The sequence below is a fragment of the Sturnira hondurensis genome, unplaced genomic scaffold (genome assembly GCF_014824575.4).
Source record: "Sturnira hondurensis isolate 20B ecotype Veracruz unplaced genomic scaffold, ASM1482457v3 Scaffold0009733, whole genome shotgun sequence".
In the NCBI taxonomy this organism is placed as follows: Eukaryota; Metazoa; Chordata; class Mammalia; order Chiroptera; family Phyllostomidae; genus Sturnira; species Sturnira hondurensis.
In genome coordinates, this window is record NW_028082364.1 from 2,351,682 (window position 1) to 2,368,118 (window position 16,437).

At 51.6% G+C, this 16,437-nt stretch overlaps 1 protein-coding gene across 5 annotated transcripts in view; it reads right to left on the reverse strand.

Annotated features, from left to right (window-relative positions):
* The window catches only part of FBXW11 (F-box and WD repeat domain containing 11), a 100,877-nt gene that overhangs the window by 28,567 nt on the left and 55,873 nt on the right, over nt 1–16,437 (reverse strand). For 3 of the 5 annotated variants that reach the window (XM_037057764.1, XM_037057766.1, XM_037057767.1), the window contains 4 exons: nt 15,905–15,967; nt 12,423–12,648; nt 3,927–4,113; nt 2,950–3,040 (listed from right to left, as the gene is read on the reverse strand). In XM_037057764.1, coding sequence (XP_036913659.1) covers nt 2,950–3,040; nt 3,927–4,113; nt 12,423–12,648; nt 15,905–15,967 — 567 coding nt within the window. The remainder of the gene's footprint in view (nt 1–2,949; nt 3,041–3,926; nt 4,114–12,422; nt 12,649–15,904; nt 15,968–16,437) is intronic. The other 2 variants (XM_037057768.1, XM_037057765.1) reach the window with 1 other exon arrangement.

Here is a 16,437-nt window from a genome sequence, read left to right on the forward strand (position 1 = left end):
GTAGGAATTAAATGCAATCATCTTGTTACAAGTATAACAGTTACAAGTACTTTCAGTGCAAGGTACTTGTAACTGTTATATTCTGCTTAGGGGGGGGGGCGGGGGGCGGGGGGGGGCGGTTCCCATCGGCCACACGGACAAGAGCCAAGCCCCTGAGTCTCACTGGTTCAATCCAGGATCACTTGCCAGACTCTCGACCTGTGTGTCCACCCCAAACAGAACGAAACACCCTCCCAGAATAGGGGTCAAGGACACGGGTAGGAAGTGCAGAAGAGCTTAAGGTACACCGCAGACCCCGCTCCTCACTCACTAGCTGTGGAATCTTGGCCAAGCCACCGAACCTGGTGGAGCCCAGCTTCCTCGGCTTCAGTAAGAACACGACCCATCTTCCAGGGACTGTCCGGGGTGTTAAGTGAGAAAACACACCGTAAGTGCTTAACACCGTATGTAGCACAAGTCAACGCTCTGTACACACTCCATCACTTTTATTAGTATCACTAATGATACTAATCAGATCTAAGCAACAAACAGCACCCTTACCCCAAGAGGTCCCTCCCACTAAGATCTGGAGGGGACCCTGTGGCCGACTGGCGGGTTTCCAAACTGCACCTTAAGGACCCCTGGGCAGACCACCACGGTGTGGAGGTTTTGCGTCAAACAGAGTTTCCCCCCATGGCCCTATTTTCCCTCACATCCGCCTCCTCTGCTGCCTTACGAATGCTATTCCGGCCTGAGGAAACAGGTATGGCAGCTGGTGTCCCGCAGCGTCACACCACAGAATAGTAAGTTCACACTGTCAATCAGAACAGTGCTCACGGGGCTCGAATAAAGTAAGCCGAGTCACCAAACTGTCAACCCGATCAACGTCCTGCCAAAATTCCTGCTTATCAGCGACTGGTTTTAAACGTCATCTCTGTCATGGTAAAGGATTTACTTCATTATTCAAGGAAACTCAGAGCTACTTGGTAAAGAACGATGGGAGGGGCAGAAAGTCTCTGAGAGGAGTGGAGAAGCAGTGCCTGAGTGTAACTGACTGTCTAGGGTCACGAGTTGCCCTCCCCAAACACGCACCCACCGGGGATTCACATCAGCGCTCCGCCCCGGCCACTAGCGCTGCAGGAGCCTTTGTTCTAAGCGTCGCCAACGGGTCAATTAATTCCCACACTTGACGACTTGTCTGGCAGCAGTTCGAAATTATTTGAGCCTCCTTAACAGGTTACTGTAATAGCTCATTCTGGGGAGCCGGATGCTGAAGACAAGGGTTTGTGCTTCACATAACAATATTCCAGTCACACTCAGGTTTACTGGTAACCAAATGACTCCATTAGTTCACATCTGCCCCAGAGAGGGAGAGGGGGACTCTCCCAAAAGCACATGTTTCTCCATTAATGAATTTTGGCACAATAACTTTTACGTCCATCACCTGGGGGAGAGGATTACTTCACACGTGGGAAACCGAGTACAATTTTATGGGTGATACCGCACTGCCCAGAGAAGGCTGCATTTTTCTGCCAAGGAGGAAACAGTGGAGTAACCAGGCCCTGCCAGGAACACATGTGACAGAGTTAATGAGAAATGCCTGTGCGTGTCTTTCCTGGTTCGAGGCAAAGGCTAAACAGTGAAACGGCACCGATTAGAACACTCGGGCGGCATCAAACACCTCCGACGGCCTCGTCAAGTTTACAGAGTTTTTACTGGGTTGGTGCACTTACGCTCCCATCCAAAGTGGTCCAGAAGCGTAATTTGCTCTGTAAAACCCACTTAATTATTGCTTACAATCATAGTTGAGTCATTTTTATGAAAAAATATGGGAAATTTCCAGAGGAAGCTGAGACTGTGCCTTCTCTAGTCGTTAGACTCGGCTCAAAAACGTAAAACTATTTGCCTAAAACGCTGGGCCCTGGACTTGGGCGATTTTATCAAATTAGAGGGAAAGTTGGTTTTGGATGAAGGTTCTCGTTACGGCGGCCCCGCAGAAGCACTTCGTGACTGAGGAAAGTCGGGTCACTTTTCGCAGAAAGACATGATGTGTCCTGAAGAGCTTCGGTTATTCACTGATTGGGACACATTCGCTCCAAGAGTTCAACTTGGAAAAAAATTACTTTCCCCTGATTTCCGATCAACAGAACCCCGAGGCCATATAAGAAGGTGAGAACGAGACACAAAGAGCCCACAGAAAAGGATAAATCGTGAAGTTACCTCTATGTCCTGGATGATCTTTGGGTATAATGACCTATAAAATGAATTGGGGGGGCCGTCTGTAGGTCTGTTCTTAAACAGGTACTGGTCCCTGGCAAATGAAAACAAACACACGTTAGGTTTTTGCACAGAAAGGGGTGGATTCTATTTGAACAGGGCGCTCATGAGATGTCGTGTCCTTCAAGTCTTCTGACGTGCACGGAGCTGTGACTCGGAGCAGGTGAGAGGCAGGCTGTCTGCGTCTGAACACGTTGGACGCCAGTTCGCGCCGGTGCTCAGCCCCCTAACACAGTCCTGCCCTCTCCCCTCGGGAGCTCAGCGCACAATAACCCAGCCTTTCTTTCCTTCTCCAGTTTGATTAGAAAGTGCAACTGTGGCTCTGGGGAAAACCGGACTTAGTGCCACCAAACTCCCGTGCAGAAAACACAGCCCGCCCGCCACCGGTCTCCCGCCCGTGGCTCCTCCTCTGCGCTNATTAGAGGGAAAGTTGGTTTTGGATGAAGGTTCTCGTTACGGCGGCCCCGCAGAAGCACTTCGTGACTGAGGAAAGTCGGGTCACTTTTCGCAGAAAGACATGATGTGTCCTGAAGAGCTTCGGTTATTCACTGATTGGGACACATTCGCTCCAAGAGTTCAACTTGGAAAAAAATTACTTTCCCCTGATTTCCGATCAACAGAACCCCGAGGCCATATAAGAAGGTGAGAACGAGACACAAAGAGCCCACAGAAAAGGATAAATCGTGAAGTTACCTCTATGTCCTGGATGATCTTTGGGTATAATGACCTATAAAATGAATTGGGGGGGCCGTCTGTAGGTCTGTTCTTAAACAGGTACTGGTCCCTGGCAAATGAAAACAAACACACGTTAGGTTTTTGCACAGAAAGGGGTGGATTCTATTTGAACAGGGCGCTCATGAGATGTCGTGTCCTTCAAGTCTTCTGACGTGCACGGAGCTGTGACTCGGAGCAGGTGAGAGGCAGGCTGTCTGCGTCTGAACACGTTGGACGCCAGTTCGCGCCAGTGCTCAGCCCCCTAACACAGTCCTGCCCTCTCCCCTCGGGAGCTCAGCGCACAATAACCCAGCCTTTCTTTCCTTCTCCAGTTTGATTAGAAAGTGCAACTGTGGCTCTGGGGAAAACTGGACTTAGTGCCACCAAACTCCCGTGCAGAAAACACAGCCCGCCCGCCATCGGTCTCCCGCCCGTGGCTCCTCCTCTGCGCTGGCTGGGCCGGGCTGCTGACGAGTACACAGCCACAGAGCCCTGTTTAAGTTTGTGGGTTTTCTCTAAGACAAAAAAAAAAAAAAAAAGCCCGGCAAGCTGCCGGCTGTGCTACCCGCTACCCACTGCCTTCAACCAGCACAACCAGGAACAACCAGAGACAGGGCACTGTCTGCTTTTCTCCATCTCTTTCTTCTCACCTACCCCGTGGTGATGCTATTACCACTTAAGGAGAATGTGCAAGAAAAAGCGTGAAGGCACAGCTTTGAAAAGCCAAACCACTCACATGATACAATACTTCCTAGCATTTAATAAATATAGAGAAAACACACACTTCAGAAGGAAACATTCTTCCAGCTTTAACTCCACCCTCCCCTCCACCCGTTTTCTGCTCATTCAAAACAGGCCAACGCATTTGGCAAGTATAGCGGCCTCCTTGAGCCGTCCAAGTGACCCTAGGTCAAAGCCACCTCGTGACCCAGGGAACGAGCAGGCCCAGTACTCACCACCCTCTCCTTTCGGAAAGCCCCTTCCACAGGGGGTCTGTGCGCACCATCCGCTCGATGAGCTTCTTCCACAGCATCCCCTCGGAGATGACACGCTGCCATTCTTTGCACACCAGCTCCGCCGCGCACAGAGACCTGGCGTCCAGGTAGGAAAGAATGTTCTCTGCTATGTGGTCTAAGCCTTGCTCTGCAAAACAGAAAAGGCGGTGACGGGGCGGGAAGGGACACGACCTGTGCCAGTCACCAATCCTGAGACAAGAGGAATCAAGAGTCCTGAACCAGGCCACACACCTGAGTGACATCAGTCATTCTGCAGATACATGTGTGCCCATCAACATACGTACTTCATTTTGGTTCTGATTTTTTTTAAGATAAAGCAACTCACAGCAGCAGTTACTGGGTATAAAAGCTGATCCCAGACAATTCTGTATTTGTCAGCTATTATACTAAAATAATTTTACATAACTCAAATTTTTAAGCCACTATGAGGTACTGACTTCCCCAATTTTACAGATGGGGCACAGAGAAGTTCGGTGACACACCGAACCACAGAGCAGCGGGGCCAAGACCGGGACTCCAGTCTCCTCCTCCCAAGTCTGTGTTCTGTCCTCTCTGATTCGCTGTCTCTGGTAACAACCTGCCCCATTCCTCCCTGATCTGGGTGAATCCTTGGGGCCACAGAGACAAAAACATAAAACGCTGACATCTTTAAAGCTCAAAGTCAGGTGCACTTACACGTATTTTTGTCACTAATTTCTCCATCTCCTTCTTGTGGAGGTAAAGTTCTCAAAAGCAAGAGCCATGTGTTTACAAATTCCAGAACCTTAGGAGGTTTATCCCATACGATGCCAGGATCCCCTGAAAGGCAGGCAGGAGCCAGCCTCTGCCTGCCATCCGCAGCGTAAGCTCGCTGTGGCCAGCCCCGGGCTCTGCGGCTCCAAGGAGCACAGCTCATCCCCGGGTCTATGCTGTGTGGTGGTGGGAGCACTCAGCCTACAGGCAGCAAGGTCCAATTTCAGGTTCAACACATGGTAGTCCCATGACCGGAAACCACCACAGACACACCCTGCCCCTTGTCTCTTTCACCGCGGGGCAGGGTGATCACCAGTAACAACCGCCCTTTCCTTCTCCGTCTGTAGGAATCAAAGGAGTTTATGGAAAGATTCTGAAGACGACAAAGCACTGTACAAGCTTCATCTCTTCGCTTTTTCGAGAGGCGCAGCCGCAGTACAGCTCTGACCAGGCAGGGAGCACAGGAGAGGCACGAAACGTTCAGGGCCTCGCCCTCCTCGCCTGCATCAAGTGCGGGCAGCACTCCGCCCTGCATAAAAACTTCGGAACGAGATGATACATACACAAATGCCTTCAAACCAAGGCCCCCTTCGACTCTGCCATGACTGCGCACACGGCTGACCGTGGCGCACAGCCCTCCCCCCGTACCGGTGCACCCCCTGGACCAGCTCAAACACTCGGGTCCTGCCCCGGCAGTGAAGACCACGCCAGGCCCGCCGTCACTGCTCACACATGGCTACACTGCAGCGGACGCAGCGCCTTCATCTGGCAGCCCTGCCACAGCAGGCCCCTAAGGTGCAGTAAGCTAGAGTCTCCCCTCCAAAACATCCATTAAAACAACCCCCGAGTCCGTATTGGGTGGGTGGTTGAAGAGGTGGGGGTCGGCTTCGTGCAGGGGCTTGTAGCTCTCCTTACTCCAACCCCCCTCAACGCCGTAGCCGACAGCGCCACGCCGGCCTCCAGAGTTCTGGTCCTGCCATCCCCAGGAGTGGGTGCCCCACACCAGGCCTGCACGGTGGGCAAACGTAGGAAGTCTTCACCCCGAGTTCGTGGGCGAATGCTACACGGGTCAGAACCAAGGACAGCACCGTGATTCCAGGTACTTCCTCCAGGACACTCCCTGATCCACTGATGACGCACTCACAGGGGACCGACAGACACCGGTTCTGTGACCCTCCTCTGTACCGCTGTCCGTCTCTCTGTTCAGTCTCAGGGACGTTTGGAGAAACTGTCCCACGAGGACACTACCCCCTCCACCTCGTTTCTCTGAGACACCAGTGCGGTCGTCACTGTGCGTGGTCGTCACTGTGCGTGCTCCCTCATCGGGACTCACTGCACAGAGGCGGGCGCACTTTCCTCCTTACACGTCGGCACTGGCTGCTCTGTGTCCCTTTCTAACACACATGACCGTGTTCGTTACGGAACAGGAGGCGTTACACAGTGCAGAGGCCCTGCCACCCCCAAACCTCACCTCAGAGAAGACAGCTCTGACCATTCTGGGGACGCCCTTACACAAGCCTACGCAGTCTTCTCAGATGCCAATTCACTTTGAATAATCCATCTAATAATTCTGCTAGGGTGTGAGATCGAGTTCACCCACCAATACCCCCGACACACCTCCCACAGCTCTTACAACCAGCCAACCTGCTCCCTGGCCGGCCATCTCGGGTGCGGCCACGCACGGCCACCAAAGGCAGCCCACAGCTGCAAAGGGCACAGCTGGGCCTGCCCGCCGCCTGGTCCCAATGCCCCCCCCCCATCTGGAAACCCACTGCAGGCGCTGGCGCTGGCCTGAGTAGCACCGTCCCTCACCCTGCTTGTTGACAGGCGCTGGGTGTTTCCTAAGTGCCTTCCAAGCCTCCTGGGACTCGTGTTTCCCTCCCTCCTGGTGGCAAAACCACTCTTCTCAGTGGGAAAGAGCAACAGGTGAGTGAACGGGGAGTGAAAATCTGCCCCCTCTTGCCGCGATCACTGCATGCTGTCCCGAGGACACCGTCCCTCATCCTTCCAGCTGTGGCTCCCAGTACAGTTAATTTTCTGTGTTTGTCTCCCCCTGTCCCAGACCGCGTAACATGTTGGACAATCTCACATTATTCGGGGTTTTGCCTTCTTGGCACGTTCTCAAAGGTTCGGGCCACCTTTTCGTGTATCTCGGTGATTACGTGCCGCTCCCCTCCACCTTTCCGAGCTTGTTTACTCCTCGTCAGGGAAAGCCGTAGGTTACGATCGTGTGGGCTTCTCCCTGTGCTTCTCCGTTTCTGGGGCTGGCCGAGTACCGGTCAGAACTTCAGGTTTCAGAATCTCTCAGCCTGCTCTCATCATGTTTTAGAGCTCTGCCCATGGGCTGATAAACTTGGTTCTTCTCTGAGTCTCCCTCCTGCCAGAGTGCTTATCCATCTTCTAGTCCCACACTTGATGTTAGAACACAGCCACTTTGCAAGGTCTTTATTACTTCCCTGTCAACACCAGCTCCCCGCTGAGCCGTCCGCTCCGAGAGAGGAAGCACACACGAGGCCGGCAAGCATCTGCCGCTGCCTTCCCTGGCCAGAAGGGCTGCAACATCCCCAGTGCCCGCACAGCGTCCAAACCCCCCACCTGGCAGGGTGCTCTATGTGCAGGTTCTCAGAAGCCTGTGGGTTGTGGATGAATCACTCCGGGTTAGTGATTTTAAAAACCAGCAAGAACAGTGGTGACAAAAACCGAGTCCCAGACATTCTCCTGATCTACCCCTGAGTGAGCAGCCCCGGAGGGAGGCAGGAACCGGTGGTGAAGAGGAGCCCGCAGGCAATTCTGACGCGCTGGGAGCTGCTGCTGCTGTACAGCACTCACGCCGCTCGGGTCCTCCGTGACTGCCGCCTGCACTGGGGAGCTCGCGTGGGCTCCCAGTGAGTTCCTGCCCGAGAAGACCTCTTACTGACACACACTCCTCTCTCGGAGGCCGTCACTCCGACTCAGCAACAATCCGGTGATTCGGTGGCATTTACTCCCTTCGGATAATACTCTAAATTCACCCCATCCTTCAAGGAGGCAGCCTGGGCTGCAACAAATCAGTTCTCCTGTTCGGACTCGGTCTTCCATCCAACAGGCACGGTGTTAAACGCTCGCAACGGATCAGCCCCTGTAATGTGCCCACGCACCCCGTGAGAGAGGCGCTCTCAACAGCCTCGGTTTAGAGAAGGCACTTCCTAAGCCGGGCGGGGAGACTCACCCGAGGAGGTTGCTAAGGAGCCGGATACACACCAGGTCCTCTGTTAAGTGTCCGTCGCTTGCGCTTCCCTTGGTCCCAGTCCCCTAAGGCTGATACAGTTGATCAAGGACGCTAAGCAAGCAGCAGCGCTCCTTGCCCTTCCTTGTTATTTTCTGAGAGAAACATCACACACCTCCTCCAGCAAAGTGCTAACCCCTCTGACAGCTTGGTCGTAAGTCTCCGATTCCCTAAGTGCCTGAAACGAGCACTCACACAAACTCCCTCTGAGTGCCCGCGAGCAGCCGTCCCAGAAGCTGCGGCAGACTCACGAGGCTGTTTCAAGCCTATTTGGGATGAAGAAGTCACTGAATAAGGTGGTCCGTCGGCCCGGGTTAAAACGTGCTCTGAGGTGTTCCAACTAAGCATCCCGGTAAGTTCCAGTCCCTGGCTCTCACTTGCTCTGTGGTGCAGAGACTGCCCACCTCCCACCACCCCCACCCCAAGGCACCATGAGGACGCACTGCACCGTGGCCTCGGAAAGTACGGCAGAATCCTGCCCTCCCAGGGCTGAAGAAGGGCCGCTGTAGCTAATTACGGGCACCAGATGAAGGTCTGGAAACATTTCAACAATAAATTAAAACAATTAAAAGGCACGGATTTCAAAGCTCAATATGTAAATAACACTGTATCAAAATGAAACTCCAATGTGTAATGTCAGCCTGTGCCCGTGACTACAGCCAACTGTAACACAGCTGCTTCGCTCATACAATTACAGCAACTGTCACTGTTTCGGAGGCGCATTTCAAAGAGCAGCTGCAAAGAAGCTTCCTCCCCTCACCCCTGCTGTCCCTCCCCCCTTCCCAGTCTCGGAGATCTGTGCAGTTGTAAAATCTGAAGTGAGAAACCCAAACAAAACAAAACAAAAGGCAGTTGCTGACAGCAGTCCGTCAAGGCAGGCCTTGAACTTGGGATGTACGGGCCTCAGGAACCAGAGAGAAATGAAGTGACACGATGCCCGGGTCACAAAGTCCAACATCTTGTCGTGCCAACAACGCGACACACACACCTACCTCTATGACGTCAGGATGAATCAGTTCGGAAATTAGTGGGGGAATAATAAAAACTTCCTGGCAATAAATCTTATTACCTCTGGAGAAGCAGGTGTTTCCTGTCTCTCTGGGCTTTTTTCCCCCCAAGCTGCCATCCTCAGAATACCCACCCGATGCCAGGCATATTATAGACATTCTTTAATCTTCACAATATTCTTTGAGCTATTATTATTATTATTATTCCCACAAAGATAAGGGAACAGAGGGTCCGAAAAGTGGGCTCGCAGACCCACTTTTTTTTTCTGGGCTCGCAGGGGCCGGGGCTCGTGTTGAGGGCTGTCGAAATCCAACGAGCACCCCCGTGGGCTGGGCTGGGCCTCAGCCCTGCACCCTGCCTGGAGCCCTGGCCTCCCTCTAGTTCTCCCGCATGCCCGAGACCTCTGACCTAGTCCGTCATAGTTCTAGTCCATAACGATTTATCACCCTTACTCGGGGATATAACAACTGAGTGAACCATAGCCAAGAGGTGCAACGTTTCAAGATTCTTAATTGCTTGGACACCTCACCAAGTGGATCATCAACGCTTACCCTCCTTTTTAAAGCACAGCCCACCTCTACTTCAAACGGCATAAATTTCCCCTTTAACAACCGCCCTTACAAACCACAAACTTGGCCTGCAGAAACTGACATCGCAGACTAAACATTTACTACGACTTTTAGAAAACCGTATCATGATTATCACTTTCTCCACTGAACCAGAAGGAGCCAGAGACCACAGACATTCTTCCAGTCTCCCAACACTCCCAGGTACGCTGTTCGCCATAAGCATCCAACAGGCAAAGCCGTGGACAGTCTTTACAGAATTACTGGTTTTTACAACCAAAAGAGGTCTTGAGCTGTCCATTTCAGCAGAGTAAGAATTCAAACTCAAGATCATCTACCGCAAAAGTTAGCCATCAAAGCAGGACAGCGGCCAGTGAGCCGCTCCACACACGGTCCCGTCCACGCGTGGACGTGCGCTGGACCTGCTGCTGGGGCGTCTGGGTCTGTGCTCAGGAACTAGTGCTGGGTTCAATGCCAGTCTACTAGACACTAACTGACACCATCAACTTGGCCGGCTTGTCCCCAGCCATTGGGGTCCCGTGTATGATATACACTGACATATGTATATATGTTCAGATCAAACCCTGTTAAAACAAATCGCATTTTAACAAAAATATTTCCATGTCCCAACCAACGGTCCATTCCTTTCATGTAATACTTAATACCACAAAATTCCACTTTAACAGAGATACGGACAATATCTTTAAATTCGCCGTAATGAAAACTGGATTGTATGCGACTATACTAGCCATATTTATATACATAACACATGTTCATCTGTTCTGTCTCGTCTCCAAGACTGCACACTCCCAAGAAAAGGGGGTTGCCTCGGAACCATACTCTGCAAATCAAGGGAACCACAGTGCCACCTCGTGGATATTCCGTAAACATCAGGGGAGTTCCCTGGCCCTAAAATATTTGAGAAGCAAAATTCAGGGGAAAATAAAACAAGACCCCACCAGCAGAAAGCAAGCAACAACAACAAGACTCAGTGAACAGATCTGCTCAAGAACAATGGAGGCAGAGCTCTGTTTAGTTCAACGCTCTCACGAAGAACAAGCACAACTGCCAGAGTCAGAAGCTGCCCTGACTTTTCCTGGCGAGGTGCAGCCGGAGTGAGCGGGAAGGCCCCAACGACGGGCCTCCGGGTTCTGGCACTGCACACAGGAAGGCCTGTGTCCGTGAGCGCCCACCTTAATGCCACCTCCAGCTCTCCAAGCCCCTCCCTCTCACAATTACAAATAAACGTCACTGAACTGTGTTGCAAACCCCGTCTCTGTACTTAAGGCTGACGTGAGGAATTTTCCGAGTCATCTGACCCGTGGACAATTTCCGCCTCCGCACTGATTTTCGAACCGACCTGCAGTCACCACAGTGCCCCAGATGGAAACCCTGGGCATCTTACCCACGTTCTCTGATCCTCGGCTCCCTTGTCTACACCATGACAAAGAGAATCTGGTGACGGCTAAGATTCTTTGGGGCTATTAAATACTGTGATTCTTGAATGGCATTTCGCTTTTCTGGAAACACTAATGAACGAAATGGGACAAGCAGTGTATTTCGGCACAAAAACAACAACAGAGTCCAAGCACTCCGGGCTGCCTCTCGATATCCTTCAACACTGCCCTTGCCCTTGCAAGGACGGGCGGCGGGATCAGAAATCAGGAGCTGGGCTGTCAAGCTGCAGACCCAGGGTCTGGTCTGAGACCTCAGCCCAGGCCCTGTCCACTGTGGAAGCACCTAGAACACGCAGCCCTGCCACACTGCTGGTCCCAGAGAGGCTGTGTGAGGAGCTGCCCACCGAGCAGCTGCTCAGAAGCTCCGACGGGGGCAGGAGTGGTGGCAAGGGCCCCGGTCCCTCCCTGGCCATTTTGAGGCCAAGCCTGGCACGGCAGTTGTAAGCTCGGGACCACACTGGCGCTGGTAGAGGACACCGGCATTCTCCTCAGGAATGAAACCCTTCTAGCTTACCTAACCAGACAGAAATCAAAAATTTTTAAAAAAGAAAGGAAGAAAGAAAAACAAAAAGATGACGGAAAGCGATGGGAATAGAAAAAAAGAGAACAGAATGAATGAGTGATCGACAATCGTAGGGGGTGAACAGGCAGAAGACAGGATTCTCAGAGCAGGGAAACCCTCTGCAGGACACAGCAAGGGTACACACATGTCATTTACACATCTGCCAAAATCCGCCCAGTCAAAACACCCAAGGGAACCCTGAGGTCAGCACGGACTGTGGGGGACAGTGACGTGCCAGTGCAGGTCCGTGTGCGGTAGCGCATGTGCCACTGTGGTACTGAATGCTAATGGTGGGGAAGGCAGGGGTGACGACAGGAGGACTTTCTGCACACGACACTACTCTACCAAGTAGCCCATCTAACGACAACTCCAAGTAAACGAGCCAGAGGCGTGAGGGCGGGGACCGTGCGTGCAAGGAAGCAAGGAACCAAGGGAGGGCACAGACGTAATTTTGGAATGAGGACACGCTGTCAGTTTCCTGGCAGGTTTCTGCCATCCCTGTGGGTCACTTCAGACACCAATGACCACCCGAAACTTTCCAAGCACAAGGAGCAGAGGGAAAATGCTTCCACATTTTTTAAAAAATTAGTTATAAAGGCAAAATGCAGATTGCACATAGACTACATAAAAAAAACCGGCCGGCAATCACAGTCAGCCAGATCAAAAACGCAGCTCATCCCGTAATCAGAGAAACCCCCCGACTCCTAGATAGATGCTCCGTCAGAGCAGGCCCTCTGAGGCCGCTTGGCTCTGTCCCCATCCACTCTGCTCACAGACTCCGAGTCAGTGCCACCTGGGCCCTTGGGCTGGGCTCCCTCCGAGGCCTGGAAAGCCGAGCCGAGTTACCTGGTAAAGCGGTAATGAAGTCCCGCTGCAACATAGGCTTCAGGTAGGAGTTAATGTGTCCATGCTGGTAGTGACACATCCGGGAAATGAGGTGCTCCACAAACTCCACTTGATCAGACTCGGACCACTGGTCGAAATATTTAATACACAAGTCCTTTTCTTTTTGATAGTTTCCTTCTGACGGCCTCTTTCTGGAGACGATCACAGATGATGTTCCATTACTTATCTATTTTAGAAAAACAAAGAACTAATTAGTTTGACAAGCAAAAAAAGCTAGTGTGGTATTTCATTAGAAACATTGTTCACTCTGTGTATTTAATCTTAAAATGCCACTTTTACCCTAAAGCCACTCATTCCTTTAATAATTCATTCAAGAAGTAATTAAAAATGTATTCAGAGCTCATGTCCTCAATTTCGTCTCAGAAGTGAATGCCAAAGTTACCGCTCTTTCCCAAGCTCAATGATGTCTTACATCGTCCCTCTCCAGTGCGTGTTCCCAAACCACGCTGCTCCCAGAGGACTGGTGTGGGGGACGCCATCCACGAAAGCGGCCCGACTTGGCGAAGTGGCAACAGATGGTTCTACTTCCGCAAAGCCGAAAGGTAACGCTTTGCCTGGGCCAGTGGTTCTCGCACGTTAGGATTACAAAGGGCCTCTTCACACACTGATGAGCGGGCCCCACCAGAGATGCTCTGATTCTATGGGTCTGGAGTGGCGCCTGGGAATCTGCATTGCTAACGAGTTCCCAGTGATGCTGAGGCTGCAGACCACACTGAAAACCGCTGTCTCCCAAACAGAGACACCCGAAGGCAACTGCATCTAGAAAGCTTAATTTTACCCAACAGTCCTCATGGCCACCTCGTTGCCAGGGCTACAGAGTGCTGGCAGAACGCCGAGGCCTCTCAACCCCCTTCTCCTGCTCACCGACTCGGAAGGTGACCCAGCACACAACAAGGATGCCCGACAGCCCCTTCATTTATACGGGAGGTCTGCGCACACCCCACTCCTATGCTAACCACTTCTCTCATCAAATCTGCGTGGTCCACGTATAAAACCAGTATGTTTTTCAAAACTCTGAAACTACATTCGCTGCATCTGAACAGTAGCATCAACAAGGAAAAAATCTGCACCCTGGACCGAAACCACCAAGGCTACTGTCGCCACGAGGCTGGGCAACTCCCGTTACAAAATGAAGGCACCTTGACACTTGCCCCTAGCACTGGTCCAGCCACGTGGGCCGCCCTCTCTGACAGCCCCACACACGCGTCACACCAGAAGGAGTGACATGTCTGAGAGTTTTAAAAACTGCAGGGCTGTATCACACACACACACACACACAGCTCCACAAGGAGCCACTCTCCGAAGCTTCACACAGAAAAATCAAGAGCCCTGCCATCAGTCTGTCCCCTAACTGAAAGTGGGCCGAACCGGTCCGTTCCAGGAAGAGGACAGCCTTGGTAAATGCCTTCCTTGGCAAACTCCTGTAAGCCTTGCCTGTCGGAGGAAAGTTCTGATGTCCACATGGAGGGGAGAGAGCTGAGGGCATTTACCTCCCACCCCTTCTGTCTGACCCTGAACCACCACCACCGCCTTATATAGGATGGGTTTCGCCCTTGGAACAGGAGTGAGGTGGGTCCCACTGACACCGGGTACCACCAGAGGGCAGCACCAAACAGACGTTTTTAATGTTTATTCAGACCTCAAAAAAATCAATATTCCAAACCAGTCAGAGTACGCGAAAATTCTTCGCTGTGGTATCAACTGGGATAAGGAGCATCTTTGCTACTTTTACGCATAAGATCATTCATCATAATGTTTATAATAGAGAAAAATTAGAAATAACTGACCAATTACAGGCAACTGGTTAAAGCAACTTACAATAACACATCAACACAGTACTATAATACAGCCATTGAAATTAGGGTTATAAAAATAAGATTCAGTAACAAGAGAGCATGTTTATGAAATAACATGAAGAAACACAAGATGAGATTCAGGGTTTTATGCAGTCAGAGCACAAGCATCTGTGAAGGGGGCAGAGTTAAAAGTCCACACACACACACACGCGCGCGCGCGCACACACGCGTTCAAAGTGCCTAATCTGGAGAAAGAAAGCTATGCATGTTTTCCTCCCCTGCGTTTATTATGTTTTTTCATAATAACTTGCCAAAATACCACATAATTGTTTTCACAATGGGTTAGATAGAATGATGTAATAACAAAGTACATTTGCCTACTGCTTTATAATTTACAAAATACTTCCGTGGCCATCGGCTCATTTGATAAGCAAAAGGCTCCTACCCGTTCTGTTCGTCCACCCTGGGGCTGTGTGTACCATTAGCTAGCTGAATGAAGGACAGGGAGGAAAAACTGAAAGCCAGAGTGTTAATTAAGAACCACTGTGAACTGCAACATCCACAGTAAGTGAGGAGACTCCTGTAGCAAACACCAAATGGAAGGAGGAAAGGGAGGCGGTCTGCACACAGACCCCCAACCAGAGGCAAAGGCTGACTTCTAGAGCACATCTCCACTCCTCACCACCTGCCTGGCCCAGAAAGATATTCCCGGAACTGGTTTGCTTTGTTTCTTTTTTTAACTTTTATTTATTCATTTTTAGAAAGAGGGGAAGGGAAGAAGGAAGAGAGGGTGAGAAACACCAGTGTGTGGTTGCATCTTGCATGCCTGCTACTGGGGACCTGGCCTGCAACCCAGACATGTGCCCTGACCAGGAATTGAACCAGCGACCCCTTGGTTTGCAGGCCTGCGCTCGGTCCACTGAGCCACAGCAGCCAGGCCAAGCTTTGTTTCTTTTCATCTTAAATTTGTTTGGAATAATTCATTCTTGCTAACTAATCGACCCTTCTGTTTCAGATCAAACCTAGAGAATTTCACCATTCTTCTCTTCAGAGTTAGATGGTTCTACCTTCAAGTCGTCCCGAAGGGGAAAATGCTTTCTTTGCACCACAATGACTGACGACAACACCGAAGCACGACACTGTACATGCTCGTCCCCCCACCTCATAAAAACCTGGAGGGGGGGAGGAAAGTGGCGAGCTCAGAGAGCGCCAGGAGAGCAGAAAACCGAGTGGAAAAGGGCAAAGCCGCAGGAAGTGAGGAAGAAGGGTGGGACCGAGGAGAAGACTCATCGATGCACATATTCCGGTGCGTGGTATGACACCGTTCTGGTGACAAGAGACACCACCACTGTCCCTCTTTGGCTTAGACGGTGGACACAGAACAGTTTGGGCTGCAGGCACTGTGGAATCTTGGTGGCAATCCCAGTATCCATACTGCTCACAGCGACACCTCCCTAAGGTGCTGTAAGGTGAGGCCTCCAAAGTAGCTACGGCACCAACACCAACAACAACCACCTCCCCGACTGCTCGGCCCTTGCTCAGGCTGCTCCCACTGAGGTCGCGGCCGAGGGGCATCTGCTCTACAGGGAGGCAACTGCTATCTCGGCTGTGCGCGGTCGCTCCTACCTGCCAAAGAGTATTTTTCTTGGGGGACTCATCTTCATTTTGATCCTCCATAACTGAAGTGTTCTAAGGGGGGAAAAACAGGTTATTTGAATTATGCCAAGTTTTGCAAATCCTAAATAACTACATCAAAATATAGTTTTGAAAGCCCGCACTGGGGTGTACCAACACAGACCCGAGAGCTCATCTGGCCTATGGCGAACTCGTGCTATTTTGGGTCACAGAAGCTGTGCTCATCTGTCATAAATCCGCAGTCGGTGGTGGGACAGCAATCTTACTTCTCTGCAGGTGGGCCAACTGAGAAAACGGGCTGAACCAGGGCACTGGGGCTGGAGCTCCACCCCAGTTACCACCATTACTCTCTTACTTGTGGTAAGAGCCCCCGAGAGCGGCCAGTTCCCGGTGGCCGCACAACAGACCCACCAGCACGTCTGTGGTTCGGTGATCCAGCCCAGCTGGCCATCCGTCAGCAAGCAGGACAACAAAGCCCTAGAAGTGCCCCCGACCCCAGCCTTTCCCTCTCCCCCTTTGACGGG